The sequence below is a fragment of the Catharus ustulatus genome, chromosome 14 (assembly GCF_009819885.2).
Source record: "Catharus ustulatus isolate bCatUst1 chromosome 14, bCatUst1.pri.v2, whole genome shotgun sequence".
NCBI lineage: Eukaryota > Metazoa > Chordata > Aves > Passeriformes > Turdidae > Catharus > Catharus ustulatus.
In genome coordinates, this window is record NC_046234.1 from 13,075,803 (window position 1) to 13,086,180 (window position 10,378).

General features: G+C 46.1%; 1 protein-coding gene across 1 annotated transcript; it reads right to left on the reverse strand.

Annotated features, from left to right (window-relative positions):
• Positions 1–1,086: 1,086 nt before the first annotated feature.
• Positions 1,087–2,205, reverse strand: AGTR2 (angiotensin II receptor type 2). The gene has a single exon (XM_033072609.1). It carries the CDS (start codon positions 2,203–2,205, stop codon positions 1,087–1,089), a length of 1,119 nt encoding a protein of 372 aa, XP_032928500.1.
• Positions 2,206–10,378: the final 8,173 nt, after the last annotated feature.

A 10,378-nucleotide genomic window follows, 5' to 3' on the forward strand; every position in this document is an offset into this window, starting at 1 on the left:
AATCTGCAGGCAATGGTCAAAGGTGCTAACAGACCCATCTTTTAGGCTGAGCCTATCAAAGGGTTCAAGAGGACCAATATCTCTCCACCAAAATAAAATTTAAAAAAACATCAAAAGCAACCTCAAAGTAGAATCAGTATTCCCCAAATACTTTTTTTCCTCATTCATTCTTTTAGTTAAAATGAGTAAGCTCACGCCATGGTTTTGCTTCTGGGTGACAAGGCAGAGTCACTCAGGATTTCTGTATGCAATACTCCAAATTTACATTAGTAATTGACATTTAAAATGCAAAAGGTCCACACAATCAGCAAGTCCTTGCCACGAAGGCTGCTGGACAGTGTGTGGAGCTCAGCATGCCCACGTAGCAGTGGGACACTGTGAGTTCACTTCCTGCATTTTTGTCACCAGTGACCACACAGAATCAAAGAAAGGACTGCCTGGCCTGTGCACATGTTGCCTGCTATGAGAGAGGGATAAAAAGGTGCCCTTGGTGGTTTTACTTTCCCACAAGAATACCCTCCCACCTTCAGCAGTCTGCAGAAACATGTCTCCACACATTCTCAGGATCCCAGGCTGAAGCAAGCTAGAAGTATATTTGATGCATTTTACACACATCTCTAGCCATTTATTTTAAAAAAATTAAAATATACAAAATAAATGTCAAAATATTTTCTTACAGGTAGGCACAGAAGTATCTGCACTGCTTTATTTACATATTACCTAGTGAGACTCTCTTTTAGAAAATCAGTTTAGGGCATAATACTTAGCACCTATGCAATTGTAGCTCTGGTGTAATGGTCCTTCAGTATATTTAGAGTTCTTGTGTTACACTTAACACTTGCCTGATCTTAGCCATACAAAAAAAAGCTGATATTTAAAATGCCATCAATATAGTTATTTGTCAGAACCTTCCCTCTGTGTAAAACTTAAGTTCTTGTTGTGAAAAGGTGGGAGGAATAAATCCCCGTGTGTGACAAAACCTTCAGACAGCTGGTGAAGGAATGGGCACAAAACAAAGGGGAGACAGGAATGTCCCCAGTGCAGGGACACCCAGCTCTGACACCACCCCACATCATGCCCCAGTGCCTACAGGAAAGACTGAGGCTCCCCTTCTTTGCCCACGGGGGTTTCAGCATCTCTGAAGCCGCTGCCCTTCCTGGCGGAGGAGCTCTCCCGGTGGCTGTTGAGCTGATAAACTCTTCTCTTGAACAGGCGGTGCAGCTTCTCCTGGAACTGGTTCCCAATGAAGCAGTAGAGCAGAGGGTTGATGCAGCTGTTGGCAAAGGCCATGCAGATGCCAAATGGCAGCGCTGTGTCGATGACCCCCATCACCTCACAGCTGTGGATGATGTCCATGTGAGCCAAAGCGTTCAAAAACGTCAAAACGTGGAACGGCAGCCAGGAAATCAGGAAGGCCATCACAACAGCAGCCACCAGCTTTAGGACTTTGTCCCTCTTCTGCCTGCTTTTCCCAAACTGCTGTGCTTTGAGCAGGTGCCTCCTGATCCAGATGTAGCAGGTGGTGATCACTGCCAAGGGGATGAAGAAGCCCAGGGTGTTTTTCAGGAAGGCGGTGGCCACCGACCACTTTGCATAGTCCTCATAAGGAAAGGCCATGATGCAAGCATTGACCTCCAAGCTTTCTACATAGTAAGTGTCTCTGAAATAAAAAGTTGGGAGGGAGGACAAACAGGCCAGGCCCCACACAACCAGTGCTACAAAATAAGCTTGTTTTGCAGTTCTCCTCTGGGAGTGAATGGGATGGACAATGGCGTGGTACCGGTCCACGCTCATGCACGTGATGAAGAAAATGCTTGCAAACATATTCAGACACAGGACAGAACTGGAGATCTTGCACATGAGAGACCCAAAGAGCCAGTTGTATCCCTGAGCATAGTAGGTGGCCCAGAAGGGGAGGGTGGCCAGGCACAGCAGGTCTGCCATGGCCAGGTTGAAAATGTAGATATTAGCAACTGTCTTGGGGCCAGTGTGACGACAGAGCACCACAACCACCACACTGTTGCCAACCAAGCCAAGCACAAAAACTGCAGAGAAGAGGGCTGGAATTAGTGAAAACTGATAATCTGAAGAGGTGAGGGGGCAGGGAGGGGATGAGTGTGACACAGCTGAGGAGTTTGTCAGGGCTGTAGACAGGACTTGGAGACTTTCCCTGGTGGTGACAACCAGGGAGTAGTTGCTCTGCATGTTGGTGCTGCTGGAGAGGGAGTTTCTTCAGGAAATTCATGGGCTGGCAGCACTTTCCTAGCACATCCCCCACCTGCAGATCAGAAACCGTGTTAGATGTGCACTCTGCAGCTGTCTTAGCTCTGAAATCACACAGATGCAATAAAATAAAAACCATTTGAAGTTGTATCAGTAAGCTGAGTGCTGAAATACCAGGCAGCCCTGCTGAACACTTTACCTCCATCCCACTGACAGGACACAATTAGCCCTAGGGAGGTCACAGCACTTTTTAATTAGCCTGGCAGAGAGGAGAGCAGCTGGGGTTTATGTGTGATTACAGACGGTGCTTTCTGTGGCCAGCAGAGCAGAAGGATTATGGACTCAGGAGCTGGAGACACTTTGGGAACTTCTGTGACCCAAAGGCCACGCTGAAGCTCCTCATGATCCTTTTCTGTTTCCTCATGCTATTTCCAGCACTCTGAGCAGTTAAAATAATATAAAAAGGCAGCAGCCAACAGTGGAAAACAGATACATCACACCTGAGGGTCTCCTGGGACTCCACAGGCATGAAAGCAGCCTTTTAACAGGACCATTAGGAAAGCAAACTGTGGGTTTTTTTCTTTTCTTTCTTTTTTTTTTTTTCGAAAAGGGTTTGCAAAGTGTCATTAACTGTCAGTGTCCTTCTGAAACACATCTGCATCTCCTTCCCTCCTGACACATTTAATCACAACAGTAAAAGAGAGAATTTCAATGTAGACACAAGCAATAAACTCAGTCCTTGGAGGCACTGGATTTAACAGTACTGAGTGGCATTCATTTAGAAATATCAGGACTGGATTTCAGGAGGGAAAATATAGCTATAAAACAGATAAAATAAGGGAATAAATTGACAAGTCTGTGTGTTACATTTCAACAGCTTGTGTCTGCACTCTGAGCAGGACATTTTGCAAACTTAAAGACTTTCTAAGTCAATGAAGAATATATCATACCCAAGTGTTTTATTTCACATACTAGAAAGAGGTAATTAATTTTTAATTAAGTTTTTGTGGAACCAAAAGGCATTTAAGAATTCTCAAGGAGCCCTAAAAATAACAGAATTGTTACCAAGACAACAAATTTGGGTGATGATCTCTCATTTAAGAGAAGGCAACTGATAATTTCAAACATATTTTTCTGAATCAACAGTTTAATGTACAGTGGCTTATCATTTGCTCAATGCAAAATATGCAATATTCTACTTTGGGTATACTGACAAAAATTTAATTTGAAATATATTGTCTCAACAATGAAAATTCAGCAGGGGAATTCCTGCAGAGTGCTGCTATTTAAAGTCACAAACAGTTGATCATTTTCTGTATTCAGGCAGATCCTAAACCCAATGAAAGCTTTTTTGTTTGGGAGCAAAAATATTCAGAGAGGGTCTGGAGTCCCATTTCACCCTTATGTCCTGAGCCCCTCACTTTGACATACAGAAGCTGAAATGTCAGAACCAGTCACAGAGCAATCCACACCTCACTGACTCCTAGCAGAGGGACCACAGCATCATTAGAGAACAAGGTTTCATTGACAAACACACTCCCCCCCTCTGGTCATCAGCAACTGGTGCCTTAGGATCTGCTCTGAGCTCCTCACTCCTGCTCTCACTGCAGGCACATTCCAGCACAAATTGAATCCAATCCATGGAAATTATGCTCTAAAGCAGATACAAAACTCACCTCTCAAGCCTCAGTTTGTCTGGATGCGGCTCTAGAATTCCGTGCTCCTTTTTTCCCTTTTCCTTCTGTGATTGCCACCAGCAATCTGCTCTCTCATATCTTCCCTTTTCCCACTGGGAGGCTTTAACCTACATAACTCAAGAACTGAAATATGAATGCCTGCCAGCTTCTTTTCCTTTTGGAAGCAAAACAGTTTGAGAACCCCCCTTTCCAAGGCCACGTGAGCACATGCAGTAAATCAGGAGAGAGTAACAAGACAGCCAGAAAAAAAAGGGAAAAAAAATGAAGCAAGCAAGAAAAAGTAAATTCACACAAATATCCCTGTGGTTTTCTACTGCAGCTCTTGGGCCAGGAGGATACACCCACACACAGCCCCTTTCTGCTCTCCACGTGCACACACAACATGTGGGAGCCTCCATGAAAGGATTTGTTCATCTCTGAGGGATGGGGCTTTCCCATGCAGTCCGTGGAGTCCCAGCACTGGCTAGCACATTTGAGAATGAAACAGGCTATTAGTCCTGGCAGAATTGACCATAATGTGAACACAGAGAGACAGAATGTGGAGAACATCACTGTATTCACAACAGCATTGCCTGTGGAAGGGGGCTGATCCCATCTCCCAGTTAAAATGGGAAAGTTACTTCCCTGTTCCTTGCAAAAACCTGCACACTGCTGGGACTGAGGAAGGCAGCAGGACAAATCCATGTCAGGAGAGTAGGCTTGGTTCTGAGGCTGCACTGGGGTAGGACATGACCAAAACGAGCTCATGCCAGCTCCCATTCACACAACACACAGTTTTTACATCTGCTCCTTTTCTGCATCCCATGCTGTGCCTGCCCCCAGCCTGCTCTCCCTGGAGGATAAGAACAGGGCAAAGGAAGAACCCACAGGCTTAAACATTTTGCCCTGATGCCTGAGTGTGATCTCTTGTACAACACCTGCCTGTCTGCTGGGGGTATGTGTGCTTTGTTCCCCAGCAAGGCTTCATGTGCCAGACAGAAAGCAAGCACTGGAGTCCCTGCCAGTGATGTGTCCCTTTGCCCCAGCCTGGCTGCTGGCTGGCTCTCAATCCCTGGCCAGGGCTGGACCCAAGCACATCCCATCCTTGGAACACCTTGGAATGAGGTGTATCCACCTTGGGGGGCTTGGGGAAAGCCCAGTGCCTGCCCTCGCTCCAGGGCTGTGCAGCACAGCAGAGACAGAGCCATCACCAACTCTGTTCTCTGTTAAACTGCCTTTAAACAGCATCTCCAGGGGAACCAAGGGCTCATCAGGCTGTGGAGAACAGTCTCACCAGTTCACCATAGCCTAGCTATGTGTTTGACCAGAAAAAGCTTATCAGCAAACTCATATACATCCCTCCCCTGCAGGTGAGTGCTACATTCAAGGAGGAGAGAAGAGTCCTCACAGCTTTTGTCTTTATCTGCCTCATAACCCAAAGTCCAGTTCTTAGCATTTTCTGTGCTGAAAGGAGACTGAGTTATTTAAAGAAAGGGAATTCCACACAGCATTTCCATTTGCCACAGTGCAGAGATTTACTGCTCCAAGGACATGATGGTGGTCAGGACTGTCAGGCTGCAAACACACAGTGCCTGTGCTTGGAGCAAACACTGCAAGAGAGAGAAAGTCATGAATCCTCCTGCAAAGAAGAAGAGCTGCACCTTCTGCCACCAATTTCCCCTGTACACACCCCTGCCTGGGGTCTGCAGGACTGCTGGCCCACTGGGGAGTGACCTGAGATGTCAGCACTCACTCTGAACCATATTTATGAATTGTTTTGGTAACAGGATGTGCTAGAACACCCTCACCCAGGAGTCCTTGCTGCTAATTGCACACAAACAATTGGTAAAAGGTTTTCCTCCATTCCTCAGCAAATACCTAGTGAAGAAAAAAGGTACAAGAATGTTTAGTTTTCAAAAATAACAAACCCTAGCTGTTTATGCTGAAATACAAAGTTTTCCTTTCCACACAACTTTTGATTCTTACAGATACTGACTGTGTTTATTCTGTTTTGCCTACAAAACTGAGACTTCAGCAGACAAGAAATGGCCCTGATGCACCCAGTGTGATGGGGGTCACACCTCAGGCTGCCCTTTGACAAATCCTGCTCCCAATTCTTTCCCCTGCCAGTGCTCAGTGCATCTGATCCCAAGTTCTCACTGCAAAGCTTCCTCTCACTAATGTACAAATCTGTCTCTCTTCTATTTCCCCCACCTTTTCTTTCTTCCTCTCACTATTTTTGAGCATCTTGTGTGGCTGTGGAACAGATGCCCAAGTTGTCCATGCACAAAACAACCTCATGCCATGTAATGCTGCAGCTGAGCTAATGCCCCCTGAGCCTGTGGGATGTTTTCCACACTGGTAAATCCAGCACATGGATCTGCTGCAGCAGAGCCCAGCTCACAGCTCAGCACAGGGCAGAGCCTTTTCACTGCTCATCTGGCTGCAAAGTTACAAAAGCTGTGAGTTCTCAACACAAGACCTGTTTGATTTTAAATTAGTAGAAGGTTGAAGTTTATGGGGGTTGAATTTGGGGAAGGATTTTAAGTATGTCTTTCACACCAACTAAAAAAAATCAGCTCAAGAGGAGCAAGACATTTGCTGCAGGTTCACATACAGCCCTTAGGTTTGTCTTTCTGTCCTCAAGCCTGTGCACCTAAAGAGGTCAAAAGGACATCAGAAGTGTTAAAACAACAACAACCAAAACCAAAAACAAAACAAAAAACAAACAAAAACAAAACAAAAAACAAACAAAAACAAAACAAAAAACAAACAAAAACAAAACAAAACCCAACCAACCAAACAAAAAAACCCAAGTAGCAGCACCACCCACAATCCAAATAGCACCTTCTGATCAACTGTACAAATAAAAAGAAAAGGATCCATGCACTCCAAGTCCTGGGTTTTGGATTTTGCAGGGAAGTGCTGCCTCTGTCAGGGATGGAGTATTCCAAACAATCAGCCTGGCTGTGCTGTCAGAGCCACCTCCTGAGGCTGAACCTTCCAGCCTGCCAAAGGCTCAAAGTCATGTGAGATCCAGATGCATTAATGAGCTTGATTTGCTCCTTTTGGAGAAAGCAAAAGGGGGAAAAATATTTTATAAATGTGCTCCCCTGGATGCACAACCCAGCATAGATCACTGTGGCTGTGTTTGATGTTGATTTACAGCAGGGTCCCTGACTCCCTGGTCCCAAGGCTGGCAGCAGGAGTTGGGGATCCAGAGCGTGTTTGGAGCACCATCATCATCAACAATGATGATTTTCATCATGCCAGACCCTGGGATTAGCTTGGTTGGATGGAGCATGGTGCCAATAATGCCAAGATTGCAGATTTGATCCCTGCATGGGCTGGAAGAGCTGGACTTGCTGATCCTTGTGGGTCCCTTCCAACATTCTGTGACTCCGGGGTGTGCTGTGCCAAACAACAGGCCTTCTGTACACTGTCTCCAAAACCATCCTGCCTGCAGCTGGGCTCCCCCAGCATTCCATAAACTTTTCTAAGCATTCCTCCTTCCTGCATTTGTTTGTTTAAGGGTTTCTTTAGGGATTCATAGCTCAGTCCTGCAAGTAAGATTGGATATTCTTCCGGCACCCTTCCCCAGCCCCAGAGCACTCCTTCAGAACAAGCTGATTGCTGGCATCTTTCCTGGGGACTCGGGGAAGGGAGCAGTTGTGAGCAGTGACCTTGAAGGCTGAAGGCTGAGGCAGTGAGTCCTACTCCCACCCAGCATCCATGGCTCTTGCTGGGTCACTTCTGGCTCTCAGCACTGCCTCGTGCCTCTGCAGCAGGATCGGTTCTGGCAGGGGGTGTCTGCCTGCAAACCCTGTGTTTGGTCAAGAGGGAGAACTGCCAGCATTCTCAAAGGCAAGACCTTGGTCAGGGTTTCACTGTCCCTGCTGGAGCCACGATTCCATGTGGAAGAGCTGGGCAGGCCTGAGGAAAGTGCTGCTTTTTCACTCCACAGCAGCACAGCAGTGACCACAAGGGCCATGCAGAGCCCAGCAGATACTCTGAGAGTATCTGGTCCCATTGAACAGACCTTCTGTGCTGGAAGAGGTCAGTTTTGGAGCAGATCAGTGAGTAACAGAGGCATTTGGGAGGGAAGAGGGATACCCTTTCCACCTCCAGCATGCAGAAAACTTATCCAAAGCCTTATTTTATGGGAGATGTTTGTGTCCAGCTAATAGCACTGCCAAGATTGAGGTTATCCTCTGTGACATTGTTTGTTCAAATTATTGGCTGTAAGCATTTTACAAGCTACTAAAAATAATAAAGAAAACAAGCACATAAGTGATTTTGAAAACAAGCTGCACCCGTTGCTATTAAAGGCAAGGAGTGCACACACACCCTGGCACTGCTGCCTGTTCTTGGGTTGTGCCTGCTCTTGCTGAAGGCAGCAGGACCTGGTCAGAACTCCACTCCTGAGTGCTGCACAGCTCCCAGCCATGCCCCCAACACAGATAAACCACCAGGGCTTGCCAAAAACAGGCACAGAGCCTTCATGGCCATAGCAGCATCAGTGGCAAAGGACAGCATTTCAGCAACAGAGAAAACACAGGGATCCTCAGTCAGCTTTCATAATTAATCATCAAAGGTAATTTTCTCCTGCTCACTTCTCTCAAACCTGGTGCTGTGATGAGTGTCTAGACACTGGTACCCATAGCTTGTGGGAGAGAGTTCCCTCCTGTCTAACTTCTGCTTCATTTGTACTAAAATAGTTGTATGTACCCTGGCATTTAAAGGATGTGGGAGAATGCTTCACATTTCTTTTTGAGGTCTCAAGGTGATATTTAGGAAGAGTTAGTACTCTCTGGAAAGTTTTATGGAGTTACAGAGTGCCCAAAGGGTCTCTTTCCAGAGATCTTTTAAAAATAAAAATCTTCCTCCCTTGGCTATTTTGAACTATAACCACTGCAAACAGCTTTTCCACTTTGTAAGTGTTTTTACTAGAAATTTCTCTTATGTTCCAGGAATACTGAGATACACACAAAAGAGAATTCACCAGCTAGATAAAGCTTTGGGGGTGTCAGATTATTTGATGTTTGCATATTCCACCTTATTTAATCAATCTTTTAACCAACAAAGTTATTAAGCAATTCTACTCATTCCATCTTTCCCCAACAAAAAGTTTAAAGAAAGCAAATATTTTAACTTATTAGACCAGCAAGACCATCCCAAAGTAGATGTTTGACTGCTGCCTCGATCTTCTAAAGAAAATTTGTCTCCTTAAAATCTACAGTGTTAGGCAAGGCTCTTGACATCAGCTACAAACAATTTCTGAAGGGGACGTGCTGGGCTGTAAATCCCAGCTGTCAGATAAATCAGTGGCTGAAAAAAAGACAAAAACACCACCATGGTCATGTGGTGGGTGGAATAGGTTTTAACAGAAGACCTGCAGTGGTTCAGCTTTTCCATAAAAGCTGGGTGGATGAGCCACCTCAGCCAAAACATGATGCACTCCAGAAACCCTCCAAGCAGATGGAGAGAGACAATCAAAATCCCTGCACGTGGAGCACAGAGAGCTGAGCCTGGAAAAGAGAACCCAAGAGCAAGATGCTGATATTTGAATGGACCATAAAGGGAAAGTTTGTTTAAAAGGTAGGTGGAAACTCATGTGTCAGTTCTTCTCAAGGAGCATGTCCTTACCTTGTCTCTGCAGCCCTTGGTGTGGCAATCACTGCAGCAGGGATGCCCAGGAGGCTGCAGCTGGACAGGCAATGCTGAGCACTCCTTGCACAGGAGCACTGGGCACTGCAGCACACACAGGACATTCCTGTGGCCATGCTCCTGGACCAGCACCCAGCCCACAGCAAAGGTCCAGCTCTCTGCAGTGCTGAGTGTTGCCACACCACTGCTCTGCTTCTACCCAAGGGAGCTGCAACCAGGGCTGCCATCAGCAAGTTCAGGCAGCCACAGCCAAGATCCTGCAAGGCAGCTGCCACCCCACCTCTGTGCTTTGAGGAATCTTTGCAGGGAGAAACTGGAATTGCCTAAACTGACAAACTGTAAAAATCTGGTCACTTTGATACATATGGGTTTCCTTGACCCTATTAGGCTATAAAGCAAGGAAACATTCTGCAGCTCTGTGGTCCTGTTCCACCACAGTGCTTCAGTCCAGTTAAGCAACATCTGGCAGCAATGAGCTCCAAGAGCTGCATGCTTTTGGTCTGAAAATTTCCAATATGAAATCGAGGAGAGTTACAGAGAGCACTGGGCTTAACTAAGAGCTAGAACTGCTGGAATTACAACCAGAAATAAAGCTGTGTAGAATAAAAAGTTACGACCAGAAATAAAGCTGTGTAGAATAAAAGGGACAACAGAGCAAGAGATCCATCTTTTCCAGCCTGAGCTACAAACACACAGTGCAGCTCCCTTGCTCTGCACAGAGATCAGCAGAAACCTGTCTCCTTCACAGGGTTGCACTGATAAAGTCACAGAGGGATGGATATTCCCAGCTGTGCTGCACCAGGAGGCAAGGG